The 13,351-nt window shown below is 52.3% G+C and overlaps 1 protein-coding gene across 1 annotated transcript; it reads left to right on the top strand.

The window, feature by feature from the left end:
* Nucleotides 1-6,057: 6,057 nt before the first annotated feature.
* HRG_08803 (MULE transposase domain-containing protein) lies at nt 6,058-8,379 on the top strand (the record flags this gene model as incomplete). Its single annotated transcript, XM_044867274.1, has 1 exon — nt 6,058-8,379. The coding sequence occupies one exon, from the start codon at nt 6,058-6,060 to the stop codon at nt 8,377-8,379; it is 2,322 nt and encodes a 773-aa protein (XP_044717295.1).
* Between the last annotated feature and the right edge of the window lie 4,972 nt (nt 8,380-13,351).

Raw genomic sequence — 13,351 nt, 5'->3', positions numbered from 1 at the left:
AGAAGCCAAGGGTTTCGAGGGTAAAGTAGGTTTGTGGGTTTTTGGGGTTTTTTTCGCGTCCAGAAGAGCCTTTTCGTTCCTCAAGGCATAAAAGTCCTTTCGTTCCTCAAGGCATGACCGTAGCCAATCGACCGAGCGAATCAGAAGCGGGGATTTCGAGGGGCAAAACCGGGGGTGGGGCATAAAGTCCTTTCGTTCCTCAAGGCACTGACGAATCAAAAGCGAGAACGCCAGCGAATCAGAGGGCGGCATTTGCGGGGGGGAAATCGATGGCGAATTTTTTTTCTCCCCGGGGAGGAACCCTAAGAACCTTTCGTCACTCGTTCCTCGTTCCTCAAGGCAAAGCGCGGCATAGAAATCCTTTCGTTCCTCAAGGCAAGAACCTTTCGTCACTCGTTCCTCGTTCCTCAAGGCAAAATCCTTTCGTCACTCGTTCCTCGTTCCTCAAGGCAAAAGCCGGGGGCGAAACTCGAGGAGAAAAAGGGGTTGTGGCTCGCAGGGCAAGAAAATCCTTTCGTCACTCGTTCCTCGTTCCTCAAGGCAAGGCACCAAGTCGGCCAGGAACGAGACTTTGTCCTGGCCTACTCGTTTTCCGACTCCGAACTGCTCGAGTCTGGGTCGCAAACTTTGCCCTTGCCCGTGGCGGTGTTGGTTGTCGCTGCGCTGACTGGGGCCGGCTGCTCTCCACGGTCTTCGTGGCTGCCTTTCCGGGTGTTGTTGTTGCGGGTGCGACAGAATGGGGCGATATGCCCAGATTCTCCGCACCGGTAGCACAGGTTATTGATGCGGCGACGTTCAAAAGTTGTGGCGGGCCACGAACACCTGGTGCTGTGCTGACTCACAGAAGTCCTCGTAGCGCACTTTCGTATCGTAGACCCTCTCGACCACCGCTTGGTTGATCGGCGCAGGAAGAGAGTCCCACAGGGTCTGTTTCTGCATTGAAGGTTGGTACCCGCCGCCTCGTACATGGAGTTGAATTCCCAAGAAAATATTGAAGTCCTTCTTCCAATCGTATTTGCAGACACGCAGCTGGGCGCGGGCGTCGGCGCCTTTGTTTGGGTTTGTGTGCGCTGTCTGGAGGACCTGGATTAGTTCGGCCAATGTTGTGAAAGGCCGAGTCAGCGAGTGGTGGCGTCCTTCTACGGTCTTATACGCGGCGCCCTCGAGACGCGTAATCACGAAGTTGATCCGCGTCTTCTCAGAGGCGAAAGTATCGTTGTCCTCCTCGAACTTGCCCTCTACTTGCTTAATCCAGCTTTCAAACGAGGGAGTCCTTCGCCGGAGAACATGGTGGGTTTCTCTCCCGACGTTTCCGTCCCTCTCTATAGTTTGGGTTGGTGCCATCCATCGACTCATATCTCCGGAAGGCTAAAAGGGCCGCATATCCTGACGGCCGGAATTCTTCGCGGTCGTCAAAGGCTGTTCCTTCCCGTTGGCCTGGTGTGCTGACTTCATCTTCACCATATTGGCTGTCTCTTGGCTCGGTCACTCGTACTTGGGCGACCAAACGGGCCACTTCTCGGCTGATGTGGTCGGTTAATTGCTGTCTCTGCTCGGGAGACAATTCGGTGAACAAGCCGCTGCTGCCCTCCTGATTGGTGCTGTCAGCCATTTTAGGTCCCTGTCCTTCCTGGATGGTTATGTGCGATTCGATGGTCCCTGAACTGTTTCTTTGGTCTTAATCTCGGTCTTGATCTCGGTCTTGATCTTGGTCTTGGTCTTGGTCTTGGTCTTGGTCTTGATCTTGGTCTTGGTCTTGGTCTTGGTCTTGGTCTTGGACTCTTGGTCTTGGTCTTGGTCTTCGATGCTTGGTAAGACGGGTCGTGGGAGCTGCGATCTATGGAGGGCCGTGTCCTGTTCAAGTGGGCCGGCCGAGCGCAGTCTTGGCATGGGGTAAAGTCGTGGCGTTTTTATGAATCGCTCGGCAGCGATGGCGTGGTTGAGAGCAGAATAGTGTGACGGTCACGGACTGAGCCAGAAGGCTGTGGACTCTATTACGAAGATTCTGCTCTGAAGAAGAGAAAGGAGAACCGAACAATACAACTGGGTGTCCTCTCCCTAAATATGCCTTCCGTACGTGTGGGCCGTTGGCCCAACAACATGTGGGTCATGTAAGGGGGTGTGACGGTGCTAGGCCGTCACAGTTGTAAAGAGAATAGGAAGGGTTAGCGGCTGCCCTCTTAGGGCCTTTCTTAGCTGGTTTCTCTCCTTCGTGTAGTTCTTACAACTAAGAATAAGGTGTGAGGCAGTGTTACGGTATCCACTTCCACATACCGTTACGTATATAGACCGCTTCCTCCTTTTCTTCAGTTCCTCTTCCTCTTCCCTTCTTCCTTAAGAAGTCGATAATTAACTATTCTTCCAAGTCCCTTCTGGTTATCCATATCGGCCTTGATCGTAACAGGCAGTATGTCTGGACGAGCCATACCTACACCCTTCTAAGTCTGTCTTTCTTGCTCTAGCTAGGTAAGCTTTCAGAAAGCCTATCCCTAGTAGGAGCTGGTTGTATGCTGAAAACACCGGCCTAGGGGCTTTTGCGAGGCTCCTATCTACAGGGGCACCATTCTTGTGTATATAACTGGGACCTTTGTCCCCTTGACTTGGGCAGTGGTTAAGGCCAATTTGACTCTATATAACCCTCACATACATGGCATCTTCCAGTTACTTGTGACAGAGAGCAAGGCAGAGGGCATAATTTTTAGGGTCATGTCTTCATTATTCTTCTGCTCCCTCTCTGCTGTACCATTCTCCCATTTATGGCCCTTGCCCTCTCTTCAGTCTTTCATCTTCTTCCTTGCTGACTCACTAAAGCATAGGTTCCCCTCTCCCCACGTCAGCATGCCACGTCCTCCCTGTCTCCTCCCCTCTCGTACCTACACCTTCAGCTAGCTGTCAGGCTTCAAGCTCAAGTCTTGGACCCTTCTTCTCGACAATATCACCTTCACCTTACTCACGGCAAGGCCATATGACGCAGGCGCCGCAACGCCCAGGACACTTAGTGAGTACCATGTAGGCACCACAATCAACTTGAAGTAAGAGACCACTGGACATCCCAGGCATTCTATAATCAGCATGCCGACACAAATACTCACCAGACTTTTGGTCGATAAGAGTACTCGCTTGTGTGCCCATAAGAATTCGGGATAGTTGCGAAAAACCGTGTACATGTGTAGATCTAATATCAGACGTCCAGCCACTAGCAAGACCAAGAAAACCCATGCAGGAAGGGCCAGACGTGGGTTCGCCATCGCTTGAGGAAGCCCCCAGTGAGTACACGTCACAGCTTGAACGAAGGTACCGCCACACATGGTGTACTCGGGGCCTCTGCCCATTTTTTTGAATGCAAGGAAAATCGACTACGCAGAAGTTAGATCAAACTGTCCAGTAAGTGAATTTGTTATGGTAGGAAAGGAGTCGGGCCCGGGGAGACAATGTTCTTACCTCGAAGCTAATGGCCACCAATGGCACAATGGTTGACCATCTTTGAGGCATGACCGCAGTGAGTAGCACAGGAAGAGCTCCGATAACCACCGTGGCCTGTATCGCAGGCCACCATCCGCATGCTGACGCACATACTCTAGCACTGTACTCTTGAATAGAGCCAAAGTGCGCGTTTACAGCCGTGGTTGGCGGGGGCTTGTGCAACTTCTGAAGGGTGAGGCCGAAAAGCAGATATACAGCCAAAGATATGAGTAAGGCGAATACAGGATGCTGGAATATATAGCCTGCTGAAGTCTCTTTCCCTGTCAAATAGAAAACAAACGAGGCGACGGATGCTATCGCCATCATGCGTAAGCTAACAAAATAATGCCAGTTTTTTATTAAGGTGCGGTTGAACGTTGCCACAATCCAGAATGCGTCGATAGCGGCGATGGAACCCAAAGCAAACCAGACATCGGCGCACAATAGCGCAATAGAACCCGCAGAAGCATCTTGAACTGGTGCCTGTAGGTTGTTTGCAGTGGAACTTAGGTATCGTTGGTACGGCGACTCATGATAGGTGATGGATGCTTGGTGACCGTGGTAGCTGCGTGGGGTATTGCCCAAGCATTCATTGCTGACAAGGAGGATAGGAGTGCTGTACAGGAAGAGAAGAATAAGATGACGAGAACTTGCATCATTAAGAATCTTCGCACTCGTAGGTCTCCTATGCCAAAAAATAGGATTGATTGGCCCTGTTCAGTGGTCTTGATGGCCATGTTGGTAGCTTAAGGGAGTAATGGCCAAAGCTAGAAGACTCGGTATAATTTGCGGGCGATGAACTTCAAAGTCAGGGAGGATCCTTGCTGCGTTTGCTGCTTAAACAAGTCCCTGGAGCCCCTTACGTATACCCGTTGGCTTACCCCTGGGGGCGCTAACTAAGTGTAAGTCAAAGCTGCAAAAGCCTCGGATGTGGCGCGACAGCCGTTCTTCTCCCATTAATCGCTGCAGAAACGGACGTGATGCCAATCATGTGAGACTTGTCTATTCTCTCCAAATATGCAATGCCTACACTTCCAGAGCTTGTCCCAGATAGTCTAGAAGTACCCTACCTACCAGCATAGCTAGTGAGGCAGCTAAGATTTCTGCAGCGTCATGTCTCAACCCAGCTTCCATTATTAATTTTATTACTTGAGCAGCTGAGCTGAATATTACGTCCATCTTTTTCCCAAGACGTCTCACGAAGAGAGCATGCAAGTGGGCATTGATTGTTTTAATAATAGGTGTGTTCTGTTGTATTCCGTCTTGTCTGTCCTCTTGCAATGCCCTCTTCTAGGCTCCCTATTTATATCCCTTGGTTCCCTATTGATATCCCCTTTTCAGTTGTATAGGCATATTATCTAAGGGGCTGGGCTCCTTTCCCCAGCCCCCCCCCCCCTTTGCATACTGACTTTCCCTAGTCGCCGAGGGCTCTTTCAGCTTCCCCCGTATATGCAGTCTCTCTACAGCCTATGTGGCTGCCTAATGCGGTCTCCTAATAGCTTTCTGCAGTCTCAGAACTCTTTGCAGGCTGCCTTACGATCTAGCCTGTCGGGGCCCTTAGCTGTATACCCCTTATGGTCACCCCGAGCTCAAGATCTCAGACGTGCTTGTTGACTTGGTATGAGACATGGACCAAGACATGTTTAGGCAGCACTTACAAGTGGTGAGTCACTGGATAGTGGCACGGACGTGCCACTATGTACCGTATATATATGTTGAGAGCTGTCAGACAGAATTGAATAGAAGTAAGTTCAATCGCAACAGTGCTTCGCGACAAGACGAGTTTAGAGATCGCCCAAATGAACTGGACTACATATTTGGGAGACGCCAGTGCAGACTTAGGGCAGATGCAGGAGCTGACTTCGTGGCGACAGCTCAGTAGTTACCTATAAGGCATATCGTCGCCCTCGCCGTAGTGAAGTTCAGGATCGAACAGGGCATTGAATACTCGCGTCACGGCGTTGCCAGGAGATTGGGCAATAATGGCCATATCGCTGCCTCGTGTCGTTGAGACAGATTGGCCGCGAAAGAAACGACGATGTAACCGATCAGCAAGAGGCGAAATTTCGCGACAACAGAGAATCGGAAATGCTACGATACTGTCGGTGGACTGGGGCAGCCTCGATATGAAGGGATTCCTGGCCTATGTAGAAGGAACGCATGAGGACTTCCTCAGTAAGGAAGACTACCCTTTATGCGTGAGCACAGCCACCTATGCGTGGGTAGAGCACTTACTCAGGGGTCCCCAGAAGTCCCTAAAGACCTCGGGTATAAATAGCCCCTTCAGGCTGCACCCTTTAGAAATAGAACATACATCTTGAACCTAGCTGTGTGATCCCCTTATTCCGATGTGTATTGACATACGTACTAGTTAAAAGGCCACCCCGTCACGCTAAACGGCCACCCAAAAGTGGGTCAACTGTGGCTTGGTCGCCGCGCAGCGCCGATGCCGCAAAGTTTGGGCATCTCCGTAGAGCCCTACGTAGCATAGCGTACATCAACAGATTTTCGTCTCCTACAACCGCGTAACACAACGTATTGCAACCGTCTCAAAAGTGAAGCTTTTCGCAATCTGCTGCCGCCGACGCCGCAACGATGGAAGCCGTCTACGCCCTCCAATTCGAATCCCACCAGGATGCCATCGCCGCCTGCCACGCTGCTGCCCGGGCGGAAGGCTTTGCCTTAGCCGTGCGTACGAAGAAGCCCTCTGCCGCCAATCCACGATGGATTCTCTTGAGATGCTCAAAGGGCCGCCACTGGCAGGATCAAGGCGACGAGGGCGCCCACGAATCCAAGCGTCGCCGCAAGACCAGCACTCAAAAGACCAAGTGCGAGTTCCGCGTCATCGTGAGGAAGGCCAATAGCTCGGCCTCCAAGTCCACCCACCCGGGCGGCTGGGTCGTAGCGCCTTCTTCCTTAGGGGAAGCCCATAACCACGAATTTACTCCTGCTATCACACATAGTAGGTATCGTGCCGAGGTTATCCGGAGGCACCACGGACATATCACCCACCTATATAACTGCGGCCTACGGCCTTTCCTCATCGCCTCGCACCTCCGTGGCCTCTGTCACGAGGATCCGGATCTCGCTGGCATCACTGGGCAACACGTGAGGAATGCCATTGCCTCGTACCGCCTCCAAGAGCTCACCGGCCGCACGCCAATTCAATTCCTCTACGATCAACTCAATACCTCCGACTTCTTCTTTCGGGATACACGTGACCAAGAGGGCCGGCTGACCGGCCTCTTTATCGCACCGCGTAGCGGCATTGAGCTCTGGCGGCAGTACGCGAATATCCTCCTTTTGGACTGCACATACAAGACCAACCGCTTCAACATGCCTCTCCTCAACGTGTGCGGCTCTACAGCAGAGAGGAAGACCTTCTCAGTGGCCTCTATTTTCCTCAACGGCGAGGCAGAACCGCAATACCGCTGGGCGTTGCAGTGCCTGCTCGAGCTAGCAGCAGAGGAAGGAATCCCGATGCCACGGGTCATCGTCACAGACCGTGACCTTGCCCTCATGAATGCCCTCGTTAGCTGCCCAGAACTCGAGCACGTTATTCACTTACTCTGCCGCTGGCACGTCAACAAGAACGTTCTTACGAAGTGCAGGCCGCACTTCCCTAAGGCAACAAAGGAAGGGAACCGCGTTATCCGGGCCCCTCAGTTCACGGCCTTCCTCAAGGAGTGGCATGCCCTCGTCAATGCCCCTGACGAGGCAAGCTACAATCAGCGACTACGGGAATTTACTGCTACAGGCCGTCACCCACAGGCAGCAGTGGATTATGCGGTTAAAACGTGGCTCGAGCCCTGGAAGGAAAAAATCGTGCTGTATTACGTTGACCGTTATCGTCACCTAGGGCATACGACGACCTCTATCGTGGAGGGCCTACATTCTACAATGAAGCGGTTCCTTTGGTCCTCAACGGGCGACCTGACCTCCGTTTTCCGACGGTTCCAAGCCTTTTGGCGTCACCAGTCGGCTGAGATCCTCAATACACAGCAAAAAGCCATACATAAGACATCAACCTCTACAATTAGACCGATCTTGGCGAAGATCCGGCCAAACCTCTCTAACTGGGCGCTCCAGAAGATAGGGGGCGAATACCGCGCTGTGGCAAGGGATGCCGCTTCAAACGACCAAGCAAAGCCGCCGCCCGGCCGCTGTGATCTTCTTCATCAGTGCGGCTTCAAGTCAAGTCTTGGCCTCCCTTGCCGTCACGATATTTTCAAGCGGCTCAATGCCGCCGCCGCCGTTCCCTTCGAAATGAACGACGTTGACGAGTTCTGGCATCGCCAGAGGTGGCAGGACACAAGCCCTAACGATGCTCCGCACGATCCACTCCCTATGCGCGGGAAAGGCCGGCCCAAGGGCTCATTGAACCTCGAGGCCGCAGGAGGTCGTAACGGCACGCGGAGAGAGCCGTCAGCACACAATATCGCGGAATCCGACGAACGCAGCAAGGCCACAAGGCCGCCGTCGTCCACAGCGCCGGCGGCTCTCCAAAGTACGAAGACGAAGGCTACGAGCAAGAAGCGCAAGGCTGGGGGCAAGGCTGGAGGGAAAGCTGCTGCTGCTACCGTCAACACCGCCGGCAGCGCTGCTGATGTGACAAAACGGGGGTTGGAATACCTTCAAGCCAATGGCGATTCGTACGAGCCTGGCACAGCTATGCCACGAGCGTATCAGCGTGCCGTACGCCGCACGCCTGACTCTGACGATGAGCTTACTGACCCGGGCGAGACGCAGGGCACGATTCGCTGTGCCACGCAGCCAATGCCGATATCCTCAATTCGTCAAGGAGGTGAGGATATAGAGGATGAAGACGACCCTTTAGCCGATTTTAACGAGATGGACCGGCAGGTGGATGAGGAGGAGTCTATACAGCAGGAATTGTGTGCAGAGGGTCTACTATAGCTACCGGCGTTACCGCTGCATTTGAATTGACGGAAGTGTGTTTTCTACGACTCCAAGAACATGGCCCTACGTACTTGAATTTGCATCACGGCCAGCTTCACTTTGCCGCTTCAATTGCGGCTTCACGAACCTTTGCGGCATCGGCGCTGCGCGGCGACCAAGCCACAGTTGACCCACTTTTGGGTGGCCGTTTAGCGTGACGGGGTGGCCTTTTAACTAGGCCCAAGTTATCTATCCACCCACTTTCATTAACTGTACACCCAAAAAGTGGATTAACTGTGGCTGACGGCCGAAGAGGGCCGATACCGCCAATTTGTATGCACACATTCTCTACGATAAGTAGAGCCAGGTAGTAACAGTTCTCCTTCAACGATAAGGCACCCAAAATTGAAGCTATTCGTACTGCGCTTTCTATGCTGATGAGACTATTCTTTGGTGTTTACAACAGGCCTCCTTCTTCGAGTGCACTACGTGCCTGATCCGCTTCATCTAACTGTGATTCCAATTGATCCCATACATCCTCAAGGGCGGCATCGTCCGTGAGGCCGGCGACGAAGATGCAGTCTTGGGTCTCCCGCCGTACCGGCTGATCGTCATCATCAGAGACTGGCGTTTGACGCCCGGCTTGTTGATACGCCCGTTGCATCCGTGTGCCTGCCTCGTACGTATCGCCGTTTTCCTCGATGTGCCGCAGCCCTCGTTCCGTTGAAGTCATCGCGGCCGTTACCGTACCCGTCATCGCCGCTGGTGCCGTTGAGGAGGAGGCAGTCGTATAGCCTCACCCCGCTCATGCCGTTCAGCGATCTCGTGATGTGAGGGATCCCGCCGCGTTGTTCTTGACCGCCGTGACTCTTCGAGGTTGAGTGAGCCCTTGGGGCGGCCTCAGCCCTGATAACTTGTGGCTCGTATGGTGCCCGAGTAGGGCTTGTGCCCTGAGCGCTTGTATCGATCGGAATATACCAAAATGGGTCGAAGTCGTCGAGTGTAAGGGAGGTATTGGTGTTGATAGACTCGAAGATTCGATGGCAGCACGGTAGCCCTCGACTAGTAGCCCAATTACAAGGACATTGACCTGGCGGCGGTTTGGCCCGTTGACTTCGGGGTCTAGAGGATCTTGCGATGCTCATCTATTAGTAGCTTTAACGCATATGACGATACTCGCTCGCGGATCGGCATATACGGCGCCTGTAGGGAGAACGTTGATATCTTGTGGAGGTTTCGATTCTCTATCGCTGTGATCTGAGCAGCCTGATGGCCCCAGAAGCGTTCGAATCGTTGGAAAACGGTCGTCAAATCGCCCGTACAGGACCAAAGGAACTTCTTCATATGAGAGTGAAGTCCTCGACGATCGAGGTCGTTGTACGCCCGAAGTGGCGATATTGATTAACGAAACAAGATACAAACTTCTCCTTCCAAGGCGTTAGCCACGTATTGCAACAGTATTGTATAGCTGCAAGCGGGTGGCGGCCTGGTGTCTCAAATTGGCGTAAACGTTCGTTGAAGCTATTCACATCTTGTGACTTGACGATCTCGTTCCACTCTTGTAGAAACGCTTGGAATGCCGGGGCCCGTACGACTCGATTGCCGATTTTTGATGCCTTAGGGAAAATTGCTTGCATTTCGCAACGACATTCTGGTTAATATGCCACGTGCAGAGAAGGTTAGTACTGTTTTGAAGCTCGCGAAAGCTATCTAACGCCTTAAGCAACGCAGTATCTCGGTCCGTGACAGTGACCCTTGAAATGGGATCGACTCCTTCTCGCAAAGGACTAGCAGCAACGAGATAGCCCAATAGTAATGGGACTCGGTCTCGCCGTTCAAGAAGATAGAGGCAATAGAGAACGTTTTGTTATCTCGAGTGGCCGCGCAGATATTCAATAACGGCATATTGAATCGGTTCGTCTTGTAGGTACAGTCGAGGACGAGGACATCGTGATGCTGACGCCATCGATGGAAGGTAGCACGAGGCGCGAGAAATAGCCCAGTTAGCCGGCCCTGGGGATCACGACTATCTCGATGAAAGAAGTCGGACTTATCTAGCCGGTCGTAGAGAAACTGAAGAGGCGTACGGCCAGCTAGTTCTTCCTGACGGTGCCTAGCCAAGGCGTTACTCACGTCTTGAGCCGTGATACCGGCTAAACGAGGATCGTCGTGAACCAGGTCACGAAGCTCGCCAGCAATATCGGTCGGCCGGGTATTGTTATTAAACTTCCGGATAATGTCGTCGCGATACTTCTGGATAACAAGCGCCCGGTACTTCGGAAAGACCATCGGGTCATCAACAAGGCGATGATTGTGAACATCGTGAAGATAAGAGATAGTCCAGTAACCGCGTTTTTCCTTCAACGAGAGGCGAAATTCACAGTCTGTTTTCTGGGTTGCTGTATTGAGGCGACGACGAGAGATATGAGCAGCTTTATCCTTCCGATTTTCGTAGGGGCCGGCCTTGATACAACGAACAAGTGCAGACTTGCGTTGGCCAGCGTTATCCCGCTTCGATGTTCGAATGTAGGGCGTAGCCTCAGCCTCAGCAACGGTATCGGCGGCTTCCATCGCGGCCTGGAAGGTCGGGAATAGTGTCTTCGTAAGCGACTCCATGATTCGGGCTCGTAAGGGCAGAAACGCGGTGCGAATAGCTTCAGTTTTGATGGTATTGCTGATAGTTACGGTTACAGGATGTTGTTACGCAAGCATCACGAACTGGCCAGCTGGCCGGCCGGGAATGGGCGCACCAAAATTAGCGGCATCGGCACTGCGCCTGACCCAGCCACAGTTGATCCACTTTTTGGTGTACAGTTAATAAAAGGAGGTGTATAGATAATTGGGCCCTATTTATACAGGAGGTCTTAGGGACTTCTGGGGACCTCCTGAGTAATGGGCTCTACCCACGCATACGTGGCTGTGCCCACGCATAAAGGGGTTGCCTTCCTTACTCAGGAAGTCCTCATGCGTTCCTGCTACATGGGCCAGGAATCCCTTCTCCGGGTCCCTCCCTAACAGGGCTACCCTGGTCCACTGACACACCCCCTTTTGTAGCAGGCTCTGACGGCCTGGTGCAAAACAGAAGAAGACAACTACTGTCCCACAGACCCACGTAAAGTGGGTCCTCACCACCTGGCTGTGTCAACCACCTGGCTGTGTCACTTTACGGCTTCAACGCCAACTTAATTTAATAATAAAACGGCAAAAAAAGTTAAAAATTGATGCATACGATAATTGAATACTGGCCGCAATAGTCTACCTATTTTTGACCTTTGTAGCTTATAAAGCTGATCGTTGGGCTTCTTTTTCGGCTTTCTTAGCCGCCCGGGCTGCCCGTCGCTCCTCGAGCTCAATCGCCCTTTTCTCCTCTTTCTTTGCCAGTACCAACTTTTCTGCTTTTGCAATGCGAATATCTTCCTTTGACTTCGCAATAGCCCTCCCTTCGTCTACAGTCAGTACTCCACCGCTTTGAAGGTGGCGGTTCTTGTATTTCTTCCGGCCTTGGCGTTGCTGCTCGGCAAGCTTGGTATTGTACAGATCGACCATCGTTTGCTTTAACTCGTGGCCTTGGGAGATTGCACCTTTAACGTAGCGTTGAAGGTTATGTACGAAGACCTCCTTCTCAATATCATCAATTGGGTCAAACTCAAGGAGACGTTGGCCAACTGATTCAAACTTCCGTACGGTATGGGGGGTACCAAAAGGGGATGAATACGGCTCTGCAGGTAGCTCTGTCGGCGGCGTCTGGTCCCGTACCTCTCTTTGAGTCTCTCGAGGATTGGCTTTGGATTGAATGGGTGGATTCCTGTTTTTGAATGCCGAGAGGATTGTAGACTCCTTGAAGGCTTTGACGCGGATTGATTGGATCATAGCGAGGAACTCCAGCTTGGTGATTTTACTCGCACCACTGCGAATAGCAAAATCGACTGCCCGACTGTGGTAATGTTTATACGGCTGAAATACCACGACGTCAAGCGGTTGAAGGAGATGCGTAAGATGCGGAGGCAATGCAAAGAGCACAATATTATGGGCTTCAGCGTACTCGATAAGGTCAAGGGTATGGTGGGAGCCGTGGCCGTCAAGGAGCAATAGCCTCCAAGCACCTTTGCTCTTTGCATGCTTATCGAAATGTTGAATCCACGCTAGATTGAGCTGATCGTTCGTAAATCCTGTTTCGTAACACCAATAAGGGTATCGCCATCTAGCTCCTTGATGCCGTACCACTGTTCGAGGTGGACCTTGCCGGATAGGATCAAAACGCAGGGATGTATCGACCATCGGCAGAAATCGCTTCAACGGCTGTTGCCGACTCTCTGTTTTCCTCAATACCAAAGTATTGCGATCGCCTTGATTTCGTGACGACAACTTGGTCCCTGCCAATACCAATACGGAAGCCCGTCTCGTCCATATTCCAGATATCAGCCGGGTTAATCCCGTACGAGGCAATCGTCTCGTGGAGCTTCTTGAAGTACTCGGTAACGTGCGGGACTGATTCGGCAAGCTTGCGTTGGTTATCGAGTACCTTTTGCTTCATAATATGATATCCCTTGCGTTTAATAAAACGGGATATCCAGTTTTTGCCAACAAAGCATTGGGAGTCGAAGGGTTCGTTGCGGGTACCATCAGGGCCGACCGTGGAGCTTAGAACCCGATTTGCTGCATCGCGTAATAAGTCCTTCCGCACCGCAAGTCCTATACGCTCAAGACGATCGATATACAGATCGATTGAGTCCTCTTGAGCTGGCGATAGCCTCGTATGCGTTGCTTTATGGCCGCTGCGAGGTTGGATGCCGTGAAATCGCAAGCGGAGTCGTTCGCGTGCAGCGCTCCTAATAGTGCAGACCGTTTAGCGCACTATTAGTGCACACTGCAGTTTGCACTGCTTAGTCAGCACACTGCCAGTGCAGTGTAACCGTTTGGCAACGCACTGCTGGTCCAGTGAGGCCTCCTCCACACTGCTGGTTCAGTGAGGCTTCCCGCCACACTGCTG

This window comes from Hirsutella rhossiliensis (assembly GCF_020360975.1).
Source record: "Hirsutella rhossiliensis strain HR02 chromosome Unknown scaffold00011, whole genome shotgun sequence".
NCBI classification, from domain to species: Eukaryota; Fungi; Ascomycota; class Sordariomycetes; order Hypocreales; family Ophiocordycipitaceae; genus Hirsutella; species Hirsutella rhossiliensis.
This window is presented reverse-complemented; position numbering and strand designations above follow the sequence as displayed.